Raw genomic sequence first — 17,299 nt, forward strand, 5'->3', positions numbered from 1 at the left:
AGCAGACCACTGCCTTCCATGTTTGACCACTTTTCCTGGGAGAATCAAATCGTTCAGTAGTCCCCACTGGTCAGGGCTGTTTCCCAAACCCTCTTACATGACTCTGATGAAGATCAGAAATTACTCGCCCACAACCCCATTTAGGAAATAAACTAATAACCTGCCATCAATTTTACTCTGAATATATTTTTTCCTAGGATTAGTTCTCCTTTAACATGAAAAAGGTTAAAAGCTCTTTCTTTGGCCAAAAGCTTGAGTTAATGTCAGCCATCGACTGGTTTTCTGGTCATTGATAATTTTGATTGGTTCCTATCAGTATCTTGGATGTTTATACTTCTGGTGTCACAAGTGATACCCTCACCAAGCACAGTGGCTAACACTTGTACTTCGAGCGCTCTAGGAGGCTCAGCCTGAGCAAGCAAGTCTCTGCTAAAAATAGAAAAATTAACCTGGCCTTGGTGGGTGCCTGCCGTCCCAGCTACATGGGAGGCTGATGCAGGAGGATTGCTTGAGCCCAACAATTTGAGGTTGCTGTGAGCTAGGCTGAGGCCGCCATGGAACTCTATCCCAGGCGACAGAGTGAGACTTTGTCTCAAAAAACAAAAAACAAATAAATAAACAACAACAAACAATATCCTTAATTTCTCAGCCAGTTTGTAGTTATTTGGATTTCTGGATTCTTACTGGCTTCTACCACTAGAAACACTGTATCATTAACCCTAAATTTTCAGTCTTCATTACATTCATTCCATCCTAGCTTTTCCGTATTCTATTGACCCAGCAAAGCTAAGTGCCTTGTGACATTTTCACACATACTTCTGAGTCAAACCTCTGATCTGTATTACACAGGTGATAGGTCTCCTTCTGGCCTAAAATTTAAAAATTTAAAACTAGTCCTAGAGAATATAAGTGCTTTTATAAATTAAAGGACGCCCCTGTACACACACATTGTAAAAATAATTCTTACCATATATAAACTTAAAATGTCAGAAAAAAGTATGAAAGAAAAAAATGTCATTTATCGTTACACCACCCTAGTATTAGAATATTTTGTTGAAATTGTAAGTTTAAAAAGTTTTTTTTTCATACATTTTGTACATGTAATTTTATATCAGGATTTGTTTGCTAAAGACATGTTTTATGAATAGAAATACTGGTAAATAAACATAAGCAAATTGAGAGAAATTTCACATTACTGGCAGTACCAAGATACTTATAACACATTATAATTTCCAAGCCTCTGTTACATACACCACATTTTCAGTCATATTATTTTATTTATTCAATTTTTAATTAAAACCAAGTAACAGTTATAAATATTTAAAATTGGTTACAAAAAATAACCCTTTTAAGAATGATATCACCCAAGAGCTGGAGGCTGCTGTGAGCTGTGATGCCACAGCAGTCTACGGAGGGCGACGCTGTGGCATCACAGCTCACAGCAGCCTCCAGCTCTTGGAGCGAAACTCTGTCTCAAAAAAAAAAAAAAAAAAGAATGATATTCAGAGAACTGTCTATATCTTCTTTAGCTTTCTGAAATCAGCTTGTCCTAATCTAGTATTTACAAAAATATACAATATTGACTACATATTTACTAAAGTGTTGTTTTGAATCTGAGTGCAGAAGAATGGAAATCTTTATAATTATTCATTTGTATTTCATCCAGATATGTGTCAAGGCAGATCTTAGAAAAAGGAAAAATGTTAGACTAAAACATCAGTATTTCAGTTTTCTAGGAATTTCAGTCTAGTACTGGTTTGACTGCTTCAAACTTTTTGATCCTCATTTATCTCATGGTATGGAAGTAATTAAAAGATGATAAAACATTCCTGTCAGCCCCTCCTCTCACTGGCTTTGTTATAGTCAATGATTCTCAGCTCTCCCATTGTCCAATCCCTCCTTAAGCATCACAGGGCTGCACCTGTGGCCCCATATGCTGGTGGTGGAGGGTTCAAACCCAGCCCTGGCCAAAAACTGCAAAAAAAGAAAAAAAAAACAAACATAAAAACTAAGCATCACAGTCCAGGAGATTTTTCTAAAGTAGAAACACCAACTTCCTTATGTGTACACTTTAAGCAGTATTTCCATAATTATTTCCTCCCAATATAACCTAAGCATTTATAGTTGTTAATATCAAATATCTAGTTCCTAAATCAACTGAGGTGTCTCGATAAATCCTATACATCTATTAAAAATAAAGTACACTACTCCAATAAAACATTAAAACTTTCTTTGAAAAAATTTAACTCTAGTAGTACAGATCCTGTGTGGAAGGCCTAGAAATATCTCATTACGGCTGAAATCCTTAGCTGCTGTCGAAAATGACCTAAATGCCCCATTGTGTTTTAACTAAATTATAAATGATACCAATATACAAACAATGTAAACTTGAAAATATATTTCTGAATCTAAAAATCATTTTTCAAAGTAAGTGACAAGATTAAACATCGTTTTTCTACCTATATGGTGTGAACTTTTCATTTTGTTCTAAGATATTTTACTCTTTGTATGACTCTGGAGTTTGTAAACATGCCACAATTTCTAGGGATTATATAATGTCAATTATATGGTTCTTGCTTAGTAGAAAGGTGACCATACAGATCCGCGAAAGGGATTTCTTTTTTATCCTTGTGGAAAGATACAAAAAAAAAAAAAGAATTATAACTCAACAATGTTACACATAAAGTGAAAAACAGGTACAGCCCAGTGTTAGTTATTGTACTATGGTACTCAGCCAATGGACTAAGTTAACAAACCCCTTTGTTTAACCCAGGCCTTGTTTTGTAACCCACAATGTTCCAGATGCATATGACCTGACCCTGTCTCTTACTGTCTCCTCTTGCCGAAGGTACTCAGAGGCAGGCCTGTCCCTAGGCAAAATCATGAAGTGGGTGAATCTTGTATTCATTCCCTACCCTTTTGCAAAGACAATTTCACCTTAGATTCTCTCCACCTCCCTGTCCTCAGGTACGTACTCCAGTTGCTCGTTGCTCTGGATGTACCCTCTGTTTTTAGAAGGCTCATGTAGTTTCCCACTGTCCAATCCCTCCTTGATTGTATAATTTTCCCACTCAAAAATGTTCAGTAGCTCCCCAAGAGGAGGTGGGCAAATTAATGTCCTCTCTCCTTCCCCTCTGATCCTTGTTTTCCACTCTCCCCTCTGCATACTGCAAGTAGAATCACTCACCTGGTCATTTTTATTTACACACTTTTCCCCCATGCTATCCCTTTGGCTGAGGTGGCCCTCACTGCTCATCTCCATCTGTGGACACTGTGCTCACCATTCAAGGCTCCATTTAGCTGTACCTTCTCTACAAGTCTTATCTGCTCACCCCCAGCCTCCTTCCTCTGCACCTCGTCATACCACTCAGATGGCACTTAACACGTCTTGCTTTGTATTATAGTATTTATGTACATGTCTTGTCTGCAGGCACTGTGCTGGGTGCTTTACAAATGTAATCTCTTCTAAATTTCACAGCTACCTGATGAGGTAGGTCTTATTACACCATTTAACAGCAGAGGAGAGTGAAGCTCAGAGAGGTTAATTAATTTGCCCAAAATCATGCTGCTAGAAAGTCACAGAGCTAGAACTTGAACCCACGCCTGTTTGACTGCAAAGCGTATATGCTTTCCACTGTGCCACATTGATATTTACTCAGCTGTTTTCCATCTTCTGAAAGAAGCTGAAGAAAAAGGTCAACTTAGGTTTCGTGATTAACAAACATGTATTGGGCAAAGAGATAGAGTTCTGTAGTCCTAGCAAGACGTATAGGTTAATTAGAATTCAGGAGGAATTAAAGTAAAATGGGAGAAAAAGAAATTCTTACCTAAGGTGGTTAAAACAAATAAACATGGCTTAAGAAGAGAAAGTTGAAGATAATTTATAATTCAAAAATGGCTAGATAGCCTTGGTCTCTCTCTGAACACTATAGTAAAATAAACACAGGAAAAATGAGTAAATGTCAGGTTGACAAGAAAGGCTTCCTATAAATCTCCAGGATTTAACAATGTGGGGTAATTAGAAGGGTGAAGATATGACTGTCATCTTAAATCTCTCAGGAGCTAACTATATGTCTGTTGAATATAACATTCTTTTTTTTATCATTGTGCCTCTTGTGTGGCACCGTGGATGTGTTAGGGGAGACAAGGCTGGTGCTCCTAAAAGGGAAATCTCACCCAAATGGACAGCTTTTGCAACTGCCCTCTGCACTACAGAGCCATGGGGTTTCAGTTTAGCCCTTGATTTCATTTGAAGGGTGCTCAGCCTAGGGCGGGTCTCCTGCCATCCCCTGGCAAAGGCCCCATCCCTGGGAAGAATTTAGACTGAAGATCAATGTTCATTTCAACATCACTAGCTTGTGGCTTGTCCTAAAGCCATAAACAAACATCTTTCTTTACTTCTGTCATTTTATTCTCCTTTCATTTTCCAATCTCCCAGATTGTCATTTTATCAGTTGCATATTTCCTTAACATGAGTAAGATCCTTAAGTTTAAAGAGGTCACACAGTTATCATTAAACATGTGTTCTCACTACACGTTTGTTACCTTTAGACAGTCATCACAATTGTGTTGCAAACTCCATTTTGACTTACATACACTACTTTTATACTAATCCCATTCATACGTAGTTCTATGTTTTTGTTCCTCACAACAAACTTCGTGATAATTTAAAAATTATTATTTAGGGAAAATTATGCATGAAGCTAAGCCCGAATGTAGCAGGCCATACTGTATGTCAGCTCTGTGTTAGGAAGCTGGAGAATTTTAGTTGCAGATGTATGCTAAATCTAAGGAATTCAACAAACCCAACCAAAAAACCACCTTCAGTCACACTGGAAAAAGGAAAAAGTCCAGTAACTAAGAAAATACCAGGAAGGCTATATTAACCAGTGTGATGAAAATATGTCAAATGGTCTATAAAATATGTCAAATGGTCTATAAAACCAGTGTATGGTGCACGATCACATTAATGTACACAGCTATGATTTAATAATAAAATAAAAAAATTAAAAAAAAGAAAAAGGAAAAAGTCAAACATGAAAGCCTTTTTTTTCTATTACTTCCTATAAAATGTTTATCTTATCCTCTTTAACAGTCCTCAAATCTTACTATTTTCTGAAAAGAAAAAGGGGAAACCCTTTTTTATTTTGAAATAATTACAAATTCGGAAGAAGTTACAAAAGAAATATACAGGGAGATCTTCTATAGTTTTTACCTAGATTCTCCCAGCGATTACATTTTACGTAACTATAGTATGCTATCAAAGCCAGGAAATTGGTGTTAGTCTAATTCACTTTTAAATTTGAAAAAACAAAACTATTCCAGCCTAGCGATAACCCAGGGAGTTTTTTTTTTTTTTTTTTTATTGTTGGGGATTCATTGAGGGTACAATAAGCCAGGTTACACTGATTGCAACTGTTAGGTAAAGTCCCTCTTGCAATCATGTCTTGCCCCCAACCCAGGGAGTTTTAATTTACATTCTACATTTTGTTCCTACTTATAAGTGATAACTGTGCAAACAGTCCTGGCAGACAAGGATGGCATTGTCCACCCAGCCACAGAGAAAATTTCCCCAATATGGTTGGAGTTGCTGCTCAGGTCTCATCTAAATCTTAGGCGGATGTTACACCGAGGAATCGAAAGGAGCCAACACTGGAAGACGTGGGTTTAAATCTGGTTCTGCCTCCACATGTGTGACCTTGAGCAAGTCACTTGACCTTTCCAAGCTTCAGTGTCCTCATCTATAAAATAGAGAAAATATTTCTCCTGCCTACCTCATAGGGTTGTTGTGAGGAACAAATGTGATGCTGAAGATGAAAGGCAAGATTGGCTGAGAAAGAACCATCTGGAAGTTTCAATGTTTTCTGATATTACTGCCAGTTACAGAAGTGTTGTTTTTCAGAGGTGATCTTATTCTTAGAAACAAAAAAAAAAAAAAAAAAACTACCTCCTTATTAGCCATGTGGCCTAGAATTCCAATCATATGTAAATGACCTCCCTTTTCTATGACTCTTAGTGGGACAGGTACTAATAAGGTATCAGCTATCAGACAAGCTCTCAGTGATGCATTACCTACACACCCCTGAGGCATAGGATCTATTTTAAAACAAGTATTTCTGAACAATTTCTTCTATAAGGTTGAATGCATTATAAGTAGCTTTTACTTTTATCCTGACTATAGAACTAAGTCTTACTTTTTTTCTTGCCATGAGATGTGCAGTAGGTGTTCTTGAAAACAGTGAGAAATCATGAGGATACCAGATTAGACAGTGGATGGTTTATGAAATAAAAATGGAAATCATCTAAGCTGCATTGTTTCTTGTTTTGTCTGGGTATATAATATATCCTCCCCAACTCACTGGTGGATTCTGGCTTGTGGGTAATAAAAAAGCTAGTCTTGACAGTAAGAGTGGAGAAATATATAGGAGAGAATAAACTTAAATTGTGGAAAGTAAAGATAAAGCTCTTTGTGGGTACTAAACGTTTTGGGCACCACAATAAAAAGTTAAGATCTGTTTTCTTCCCTCTCTCCCTGCCTCCCATGTACAGGCTGGCATGGCTCTGACCTATGACCCCACAGCCGCCATACAGAATGGGTAAGTAGTAACATTTTTGTCTATTTTAATTGCTAAGAGATCTTTGAGCTCTGAGTCACTACCAAAGAAAAAAATTCAAATCTGGTTTGCTTTTGTTTTACATCTTTGAAAACAAACTTTAAACCAAAATTTCTCATCATTGTAATTTTTTTCTTCCAATAAGTAAGTCCAACGCCCTATTCTCTAAATGCTCTGCCCACATTAAATATTTCTCTTTCTCTCTCTATCATTTCCTGGAATATAGATAAAACTAGGCCAAGAGAATTTTCTATATGTCTATAGGATAAGTATGCTGGCCTGTTAATAATTCTAGAGTTTATCTTTCAGTTATTTTTAGTGTGTGCCCATGTCTATTTCTACATTAATAATACATTTACTCTTTCCTTCTAGTGATCAGGGAAATGGTGATAGGCAGAAGCCATGTTAGTAATTCAGATGATTTTACCTTCATTCTTTATTTTAATAAGCATCTGAAAATTTGTAGCTTCTTACCTAAGACAAGTCATAGACCTCACAACTCATCCTCTGAAAATAAGATTGTTAAGCTACATGGTGTGGCTTCTCTAAAATTCTGTGAATTCTGAATACCTTTGCTTAAAACTTTCTTCTCACTTCCTAATCTTTTTGCTTTGGCTGTCTTGCAATCTATACTAATTATCTTCTGGTTGGTTGCTTGTTTTGTTTTCATAACCTCTTAATTTGGATTTCTCTGTGGCTTTCAGTTGTCTTTCTTTCCATCTCATTGAAGAATCACCCATGATAAGGGCCCCCTTGAAAATCAATATAAGGGTTAGAGTGAATTAAAGTCTAGTTTCTCTTTGGTCAATGGGCTCTAATGAATATCATAAGATATTAAAAACATTTAAATAATTACCTATTATTTTTATAATTATTCATTCAGGCAATTGTCTATTCAGTCATTCAACAAATATCCAGTGAGTCTTCCAGGCATGCTGCTGTTTTATTGACTAAAAAACATAATGTATGAGACAAGATCTTTTCCCTCAAGAAGCTCATGGTTTACTCTCCCATTAAAAAATAAACATCAGAAGCAGACTAGGGCAGGAGTTTAGTCTTTTGTCCTTTTGTTGACTAAAACTGCCCTCCATTTAATCTAAGACATGATACTATTACAACTCTAAAAGAAAGTGTGAGAAAAACTGTTAATGATACTGGCCTTGGAAAAAAATTATGAACAAGACCTCAAAGGCAATCACAGCTACAATACAAATAAATAAATAGGACTTGATCGAGATAAAATGTTTCCAGATAGCTAAGGGTACAATCAACAAAGCAAGGAACATAGCGAGAGAAAATATTTCCATACTATGCATCTGACAAGGGACTAATAACCAAAATCTACAAAGGACTCAAGCAAATCAACAAAAAAAGACTAATAACGCCAATAGAAGAAGACAAATGGCCAACAGACACAAGAAAAAATGCTTATTATCCCTACTCATCAGAGAAATGCAAATTTAAGCCACTTGGAGATCTCCAACTCTAGTGAGAATAGCCCACATCACAAGGTCCCAAAGCAATGGAAGCTGAGTGGGTGCAGAGAAAAGGGAGCCCTCCTGCACTGTTGGTGGGACTGCTAAGTAGTACAGCCTTTATGAAAAAAGTGTGAAGAGTCTTCAAATAACTTAAAGTCCACCTCCCATTTGATCTTTCAATCTCACTATGAGGTATCAACCCAAAGGAAAAAAAGTAATTTTACTATAAAGACATTTGCACTTGAATGTTTATAGCAGTAAAATTCATAATCACAAAGATGTAGAAACAATCCAAGTGCCCTTCAACACAGGAATGTATTAATGAACTGTGGTCTGTGTATACCAAGGAATACTATTCAGCCATAAAAAATTAGGAATGTTATCTCTTTTGTAACAACCTGGATGAATTTAGAGGACACTCTCCTAAGTAAGCTATCATAGGAATGGAAAAACAAGCATCACATGTGCTTAATACTAAGTTGAAACTTGTAAATCAACAACTACTTGCTCACAGGAGAGAAAAACTCAATTAAATTCAAGAAGGGGGTTTGGGGTGGTTCAGCCCATTCCTATTTAACAGGAACAATGCATGGGTAGAAGGCACAGATCCTGGGTGAAGGACACAACTACAAATCAGACTTTACCTTACTGAGGCAAACAATGTAACCTAATCATGTGTACCCTCCTATTAATCTTAAATTTAAAAAAGTAGATGAACTAAAGGAAAAACTTCCTTTTAGGAGTGAAAATTGATGATAACCTTTCATTTACCCAATAAGAATTTACTTATTTCCAAGGAACTATACACCTGGTGGGTAGAAGAAAGTCAAAGCATAGGGAAGAAAGTACTCTAAAATCACATTGTATAGATGGAGATAGAATATTTAACTCAAAAGGTAAAAATAAAGCATTGTGTGCTAAGTGACAGTGGCAGAAAATAGATACTATAATAGAATAAACGACATTATCGAACACACACTGTTTACAATGTTTTATATTTGTCATTTAATGGCACATAGTTTATAAGTCAAATGAATATATGTGAATACAATTAGAAATTTATTCTGAAAATTTATACACAGGAAAATAGAGTTAATAGTGAAGTGAATATCTGTAGGCACACTAATTAGATTTAACAAGTGATACTTTGCATATATGCACATGGACACGTGTATTTTTACCGGTTGGCCATAAATTTCATGTGCAGTTTTAAATTGCACTGTATTTTAAATTGTACATGAGTTTTATGACCACCCTGTATCTGTGTACACCTATCTATTTTATCAGGGTGCACACACACAAAAACACCCACTTATTAAAAAAAAATACCTTGTGCCAAAGCCTCTGAAGCAATGACCCGGACATTACTTGTTTCATGATTCATAAAGTTTGCATTAGATATTTTTTGCTTGATCTTATCAAAGCAAAATTTAGACATCATTATCCTTTTCTTCTAAATTCTTAGCTCCTCAAAAATAAGGACATTAGTAATGTGATGACAATTTCATTATCACATAAAATGAAATCAGTAGTAATTTCAAAATATCATCTCTTTTCCAGATTATTTGCAACTTTACTCAGTTGCCCTCCCAGAATGTACTTTAAAATTGGTTGATTCTGAAACAAAATTAAAAAGTCTTGTGAAAATACTTTATATGGTTTTTTCATTTACTAATGAGATTTCTTTTGAGTGAGTATTAATATTGTCATTTTACAGATAAGAAAATCAGGTCATCCAGGCAGTAGAGATGGGGGTTACATGCCAGAATCTGACACTAAGTAAAACCTGCTATCTGTCCAGCTAGGATGAAAAGAAGGCTGTGTGGAAGCAATGAGAATTGACATTGATTATCAAAGATCACTTAGCTTATCAATGGTAGATGTGGGGCAAATTCCTCCTTTTCTTTTCTTTTTTTTTTTTTTGAGATAGGGTCTCACTCTATACCCCATGCTAGAGTGCAGTGGGTCATCACAGCTCACTGCTCCCTGTGACTTCTGGGCTCAAGTGACCCTCTTGCTTCACCCTCCCTATTAGCTGAGACTATAGACATGTACCACCGTGCCTGGCTAGTTTTTCTATTTTTTTTGTAGAGACAAAATTTTATTCATGCTCAGGCTGGTCTCAAACTCCCAGCCTCAAGTGATCCTCCCGCCATGACCAAAGTGCTAGAATTAGCGTGAGTCATCATGCCCAGCCAAGGCGCTTTTTGAGAAAGTAGACTGGTGTGAATAAAAGTGGAGTTTGTAGGATTAACAAATCAATTTTTTTTACTGCGTAAAAGTTTCTTGTGAAGATTTGTAAGTTTAGAAAGTTTTGTTGGTGCCATATTTGGAAGCTTTAAGCATTTGAATTCTAATGTATAAGCCTGCACAGTTTTAGTGGGTTTTTGGCAACAGAGTGACACAGTATAAAGAATGAGGAATATATGGGGGCAGGAAGATCCTCTAAGTAGGAAATAGGTTATTGAAACAGTCTAGTTGTGAAAGGGTAAGACTTTGTTGTAGAGGTGGATGAATGTGGAGGGGAACCACGAAGAGAGACATCCTAAAGCAACAATTCACTTGTTCATTAATGTTCAACCAATTTTTCTGCCACCTGCATACTCCCCAGCTCTTATTTACTTTGGGCAGGAGAGAGCTCAATGGAAGAGAAAAGCATAAATATGAACTCACTTGAGATTTTATTATGTATTTTAGGTTACACAAAATAATTAAATGTTTTTGTTTATAATCGTTTTGAATGTGGTATTTCTTGAAGCAATCTCCAGCATGAAGTCCAGGCTGCCTCTTGCATGTCTCACAGCAGAAAATGGTTTCTTTCTTTCCACCTTTCTCATTTCTTCTGCAAATAACTGTTGCTTTTTCAACTGAACAGGCTGTTTCTTCCTATAACCAGTGATCAACTGTATTCGAGGGCCAAAGAATGTACGCAGCATTGTAATCACCTCTTATCATGGAATAAGAAGTACAAACAAACAAATGTGCCAGACATCTTCCCACACCAGAGTGGAACAGGAAAATCATATGTCAGACGAGGTACACAGGATCAAAAACACAAATCCATCAAACAATTCTCTGTTCAGGACGTTCTGAAAGACTGAGGACGTACTGGTGAATAAGACAGGCCCTGTCTAAAATTCACTGTCCTTGTCCTTGCTGATGTCCTCAGTGACCTCCAGATTTCCCGTTGTAACTGACACTTTTAGTTTTCATGCTATTTGAAACTCTGCCCCATTAGACTTTTCTTTTCGTCACCATTTATACCTTTCTGAAACTTTCTTATCCCTTGGATCCCATAACTCCATTCTTTGCTGTTTCTTCTTGCTCACCACTTTTATTGCTTGGTCTCGTCTGATTTCTCCTTTTACACACTTTCACTCATTATTCTCAAAATTTAGTTTGTTCTCGCTCTTTCTTCTTTCTGGTTGACCTCATCCACTCTTCTTGCTTTCAGGAATTGAAGACTCCAAAGTTCAAGTCTGTAACTGGCCCTTGAGATCTATCATCTGTTTGCTAAATGCTTATTGAGTATTGCTACCAGATGCCTTTGTCCTACACTAAGTTCATTATCTTCATCAACGCTTCATAATAAAACCACACAAATTCAAATAAAAGTCACATATCAAATTATTTCCATTTTGTTTAAAAGACACTCTAAAGTAATATAGGCTATAAACTTCATTTTTCTAGGCTTTTTCTTATCCTACATTCTTCAGAATCAAATTGGTCATTAAGATTTGTTCAATCTATATCTGGAATATATCTTCAACCCAGTCCTTCCTCCCTGCCACTGGTTGATTTTATTCAGTTGCCATTCCCGATCTTTACTTAGCTGTTTTGTACCTGCCTTTAATGTAACCTCCCTACAAACCATTTCACATTGCTTTTTAAATTTTTTGACCAAATGTAATAACGGAAATCACCTACCTACATGGTTTAAAGTATTAAGTGGATTTTACTGGGTGCAAAGGGAAACTCAAAGTTCCCCAAATGGCACATAAGAAAAAAAAAGACTCTATTATTTTGTTCCTGCAGCTGAACTGGACTGTCTGTGGTTCTCAGAACATTCCATGCTACTTTGCACCTGTGTCTTGTTACCCATGGGATTCTGCCTTCTGGGTTCAGACATGGTGATACCCAATCCTCTGCCCCATACACTTTTTACAAGATTGTTCTAATTTCAAGGATATCATATCACCAGGCAAATCTAGTTATACAATTAGTCATAAAGAATCAACATAAGCAAAGATTAGGAATGCAAACTGCTTTTGTGTTCTATACATCTTATGAAGGACTGATAACCAGAATCTGCAAAGAACTCAAGCAAGTCAGCATGAAACAACAAAAATGACCCCATGAAAACCCCATTAAAAAGTGGGAAAAAGACATGAACAGAAACTGTTCAAGTGAAGATGGACTAATGGCCAACAAAAAAAAAAAAAAAACCATAAAAAGTTGCTCAATGTCTCTAATCATTAGGGAAAGGGAAATAAAATCACAATTAGATATCACCTAAACCCAGTGAGAATGGCTCATATTAAGAAGTTCAAAAACAGAGGTCCTCAAACTTTTTAAACAGGGGACCAGTTCACTGTCCCTCAGACCGTTGGAGGGCCAAACTATAGTTTAAAAAAAAAATATGAACAAATTCCTATGCACACTGCACATATCTTATTTTGAAGTAAAAAAACAAAACGGGAACAAATACAATCAACCACCTCATGTGGAGTTTGAGGACCCCTGTTCAAAAACAACAAATGCTGGCATAAGTACTGAGAGACAGAAACTCTTAGACACTGTTGGTAGGACTGCAAACTAGTGCAACCTCTATGGAAAGTAGTATGGAGATACTTCAAGGAACTTAAAGTAGACCTACCATTTGATCCAGCAATCCTACTTCTGCATATATTCACAAAGGGGAAAAGGTCATTTTATAAAAAGGATTCCTGCATTTGAATGTTAATAGCACCATAACTCACAATTGAAAAGACATAGAAACAGCCCATCAGCACATGAATGGATTAATAAAATGTGGTACATACATAATACACACGTGAAAATAAATGGTGACCTACTATCTTTGTGGCCACCTGGATGGAACTGGTAATCATTCTTCAAAGTGAAAAAATCACAAGCATGAAGAAACAAACACATGTACTCAATACCAAATTGGAACTAAGTGATCAACCCTTAAATGTACATGGGGAAGTAAATCTCTGTGAACGTCAAGCGGCAGGGAGTGAAAAGGGGGGATGGGAAGTTTACATGTTTTAAGTGCAGTGCACACACTCTAGATGAAGAGCAGGCTAATACCTTTGAGTCGATCTGTGCAAAAACAAAGCATGTAAACAAAATGTGTACATACCTACTAATATTCTAATTTTTTTTAAAAAACAATTAATTAAAAAAAGAGAATACAAACTTCAGAACAAGCATATCCAGATGTACATCCACACTCTGTCCTTTACTAGATGTGTGACCGTGGACAAATTGTCCACACTTTAGTTCCTTCCTCTGTGAAATGGTAATGATAATATTAGTATCTTTTCATAAGACTTTGTAAATAGTAAAGACCTTGATGTGGTACAGTGTCATCATCAATGTAAATATTGTTATTGTTGTATAACCAGGACTCTCACGACACATTTGACAATTAGTCTTTTTATCATGTAGTTATTGACAACCATATGTATTTCCTAGATGGGCAATTAATTCAATGAAAGTAGGCAACATGTCATATTCATTTTTAGAGACTATTTAACCCATATCGTAAAGGCCAAATCAGAATTAGGAAAAGTGACTGATGACATCAGTCTGGCTTTAGCAAGTTGACACCAGGGAAACAATTTACTTTCCCACCTGTCAACCCAATCTGTCCTCATGGATCACCTTAACCTGATTCTCCTTAAATGTAACCTCTAGTTTCACCCGAAGCAGCCAAACTTCCCACAAGTTTCTCAGGGCCTGGGTTAAAATTGGAATTTTGGAAGTCTTAAACTATTGTATTATTGGTAGCAAGAAAATAGAAATTTTACATAGTGAAATTCAAAGAAATCAAAGTCTGTAGCTTTTTCTCATTCAATATTTCTTCACAGAGATTATTCTAAAAATGTTTTGTTCATCTTTGTTTTTGTTACTTTACGTGGTAGCATCCTTAATAATAGAACACTAGTAGAACAACAATTTATATGCAAATAAAATGTCAACCACAAATAGTTTCTGAGCATCATTAGTCATCATTGGCATAATCCTTTTACAGGTGTGGAAGCTGATTGAGATAAATTACTCAGGATACCAAGGAATGTAACATGATTGTCTAGAAGAGAGTGTATTATTCCTTATTTACATTGGTATATTCCATCTAGCAGTCAAGCCTAAGTCAGACATAAGTAACCTAACAGAGAGACATTTATTGTTATAGAGAAGAGGCTGGAACCATTTTACATAGAAAAAATGGCATCTAAAGATATAGTTAGAATGTATTTCAATACAGTTAATTTTGTTAAATACTGAGGCAGTTGAATTCAGCAAACTTTTTTAGTTATCTATCATACTGTTTAAAATCATTTCGGTGATAAAATTTGAAAAAATAAATTTTTATATCCAATGAAGGATAATGGGCAGGTATATAATCCTAATATGAAATAGAAAGCAAATATTACTGCCATAGAAGCACACGGTACTACAAGATTTATGTAATATATTCCCTTTTGTATGCATAAAATATTTCTGAAAGAGTACACGAAAAAAGTGATAGTGGATCTCTGGAGAGGGCGAATGGACTACTGAAAAATAGGTATAAGAGGGAAACTAATTTTTTACTGTTTACCCTTTTTTATACGTGCTTCAAAAAGAAAAATAAAGAAAATTAATTCCTTAGGACCACAGAGGAAAGGCCGTAGTGTTCTAATGAGGAATTTGGAAGACTTCTTGATAATGCACTGACATAAACTTTTCCTCTTGGAAAGATACCAACAGCCCAGCTGAAGGACATATTTTATGATCCTATAATATCCTATAACTAAGCCATAGGATGTCCTAGCAAACATGTATGTGCATTGTAGCTAGTAGCTCAATGAAGTGCATAAACTCCACATTGATACAGAAACATGAAACTGAAATGGAGACTCTGAAATTTAGCTTGATTGTTAGCTAATGAAGAACAAATATTTTTTTAACTAGACCATGGTGGGTCTGGGCTGTTTGCACTGAGGCAGGAGAAACTCAGTTCTGTCATTTGTACGAATCTATTCAAATCATCACCTTAAAAAATTCGCTCAATATCACTTCTGTCTAAGGCTTTGAAGATTGAGTAAAAAGTGTTTATGTTACAACTGAATAGTAAAGACCCTCATATGTTTTATTGTTGTGTAACATATGGGAAATCAAAATGTCCATCCTTCTTCTGAAGCTATTCAGCAAAACTCTGTAATTTGCTTTTAGTAATGACCTACTGCCTTTTTAGCAGTCCAGTATGAAATTCCATTGCTTTCAAATATGAGGATGGAGGTGGGAAATAATTCCTCTCATCTTCAAACTCTCATCTTTCCTATGCCCTTTTTCACTGACAGCTGCTGTGTAAGAGCCTCTTGGATAGTTTTATTTAAATAAAATGTGTTCTTGAGAGAGATGTGAAAAAGAATGTTTCCTATAGCATTGGTTTGCCTGCTTTTTTATATGGGCATTTGATATTAAGTGATACAGAAGCCTTATCTTTTTATAGTAGGAAAGGTATTGGATATGAAGGATATGTTGGTATTACAATAAAAATAAGCAATAACTTATTAATCTTGTACTATTGTATTACCCTGAGGGTCGTATTCGTGGTCCCCCAACTCTAACAATATTGCCTGTGGACATGAAACACGAGCCAGTGCTGTTTATTTCAGTGTGCAAATAGGATTTTACATGTTTTTCCTGCAGTAAAAAGCATTCTACCCTAGGGTTATTGATATATTCATGTTATTTTTATTGTCAGTGAAATAAGTTTTCACCACATTTCTACTGACTGCCAAATCCCCTGAAGATGACTTTTCTGCAGGCAAAATAATGTCCTATTAGGGACCTAACCTTGCATTTGCTGCACTTCTGGAGGGCACGTGCCTCTAATGCCAGAGAACCAAGTAATTCCTTGTGTTCCTTAATGTTTTTCAAAGGCCAGCTTAGAATTCTATACAATGTAGTAAGTTACCTCCTCTCAGCCACCTTGGCATTTGGTGTTTCTTTTGTGTGAAAGAAACTTTTGCCAAAGTAACTGGCTCATGTACTTAAGGTAAGGTTCCTCAGTCTCAACATTATTGACATCATAGGCCTGGATAATTTTTGTCATGAGAATTATTTAATGTATTGTAGCATGACTAGCAGTATCTCAGACTTTTACCCACTGGATGCCAGGAGCTCTCCCACCTCCTGCAATTGTGACAACTAGAAATGTCTGCCAGATGGGTATATGACTCATGCCTATATTCCTAGCACTTTGGGAGGTCAAGTCCCGGAGATTGAGAGCACCGTGGGCAAAATAGTGAGATTCTATCTCTACAAAAAACAAAAGTGTCCCTAGGTATTGTCAAATATCTGCTGGGGGACAAAATTACCTGTGGCTTAGGACTACTGGGCTCTCAGGGTTAAGTATAAAAAGGGCACTAGTATACATAATGCTATGTGAACCTTGGCAGAGAAATAACTCTTAAGAAAGCAAAACTATTTCCAGAAGAATAGCATGTTAAACAATTCATTTGCATTTTCTGTAACAGCATTTGCAAGGCATAATCTGTATGTTACCAAATACAAAAAGCATAGAACCACATGTTTAGAAATTTTTTTTTTTTTTTAATATGATGCCTAAGTAAAAGTGTTTCCAAACTCATGATGGGCACATGGCATGGACTGAGAAAAAGCTAAGAGATTGGAAAATACATTCTGTAGTTCTCTCTTTGGCATCTGGCCCTGTATATTTTCTTTAGATATGGGACCTCTAAGCCTCAGATGCAATAGTAGCCTCTCTTGTCAAGGTTTAAGCAAGGCTTTCCGATAAATTCATCTGGTTTATGTTTGGACTTGAGAAGAGCTTATTTCAGAATACCAGAATTAGGGGATCAAGACGGTGCACTGAGTCCATTCTTTCCAGTACATATTTCGTTCTAAATGACTCTAGCTTGAGTGGCAGTATTGGAACTTGCTGGTAAGTATGAAATATAATTCTTGTTT

At 36.2% G+C, this 17,299-nt stretch overlaps 1 protein-coding gene across 10 annotated transcripts in view; it reads left to right on the top strand.

Moving 5' to 3' along the window:
• RBMS3 (RNA binding motif single stranded interacting protein 3) overlaps positions 1-17,299 on the top strand; it is a 793,177-nt gene that overhangs the window by 627,875 nt on the left and 148,003 nt on the right. For all 10 annotated transcript variants that reach the window (XM_053599626.1, XM_053599630.1, XM_053599631.1 and 7 more), the window contains exon 8: positions 6,550-6,596. In XM_053599626.1, the coding sequence (XP_053455601.1) occupies positions 6,550-6,596 (47 nt within the window). The remainder of the gene's footprint in view (positions 1-6,549; positions 6,597-17,299) is intronic.

The sequence above is a fragment of the Nycticebus coucang genome, chromosome 8 (genome assembly GCF_027406575.1).
Source record: "Nycticebus coucang isolate mNycCou1 chromosome 8, mNycCou1.pri, whole genome shotgun sequence".
In the NCBI taxonomy this organism is placed as follows: Eukaryota; Metazoa; Chordata; class Mammalia; order Primates; family Lorisidae; genus Nycticebus; species Nycticebus coucang.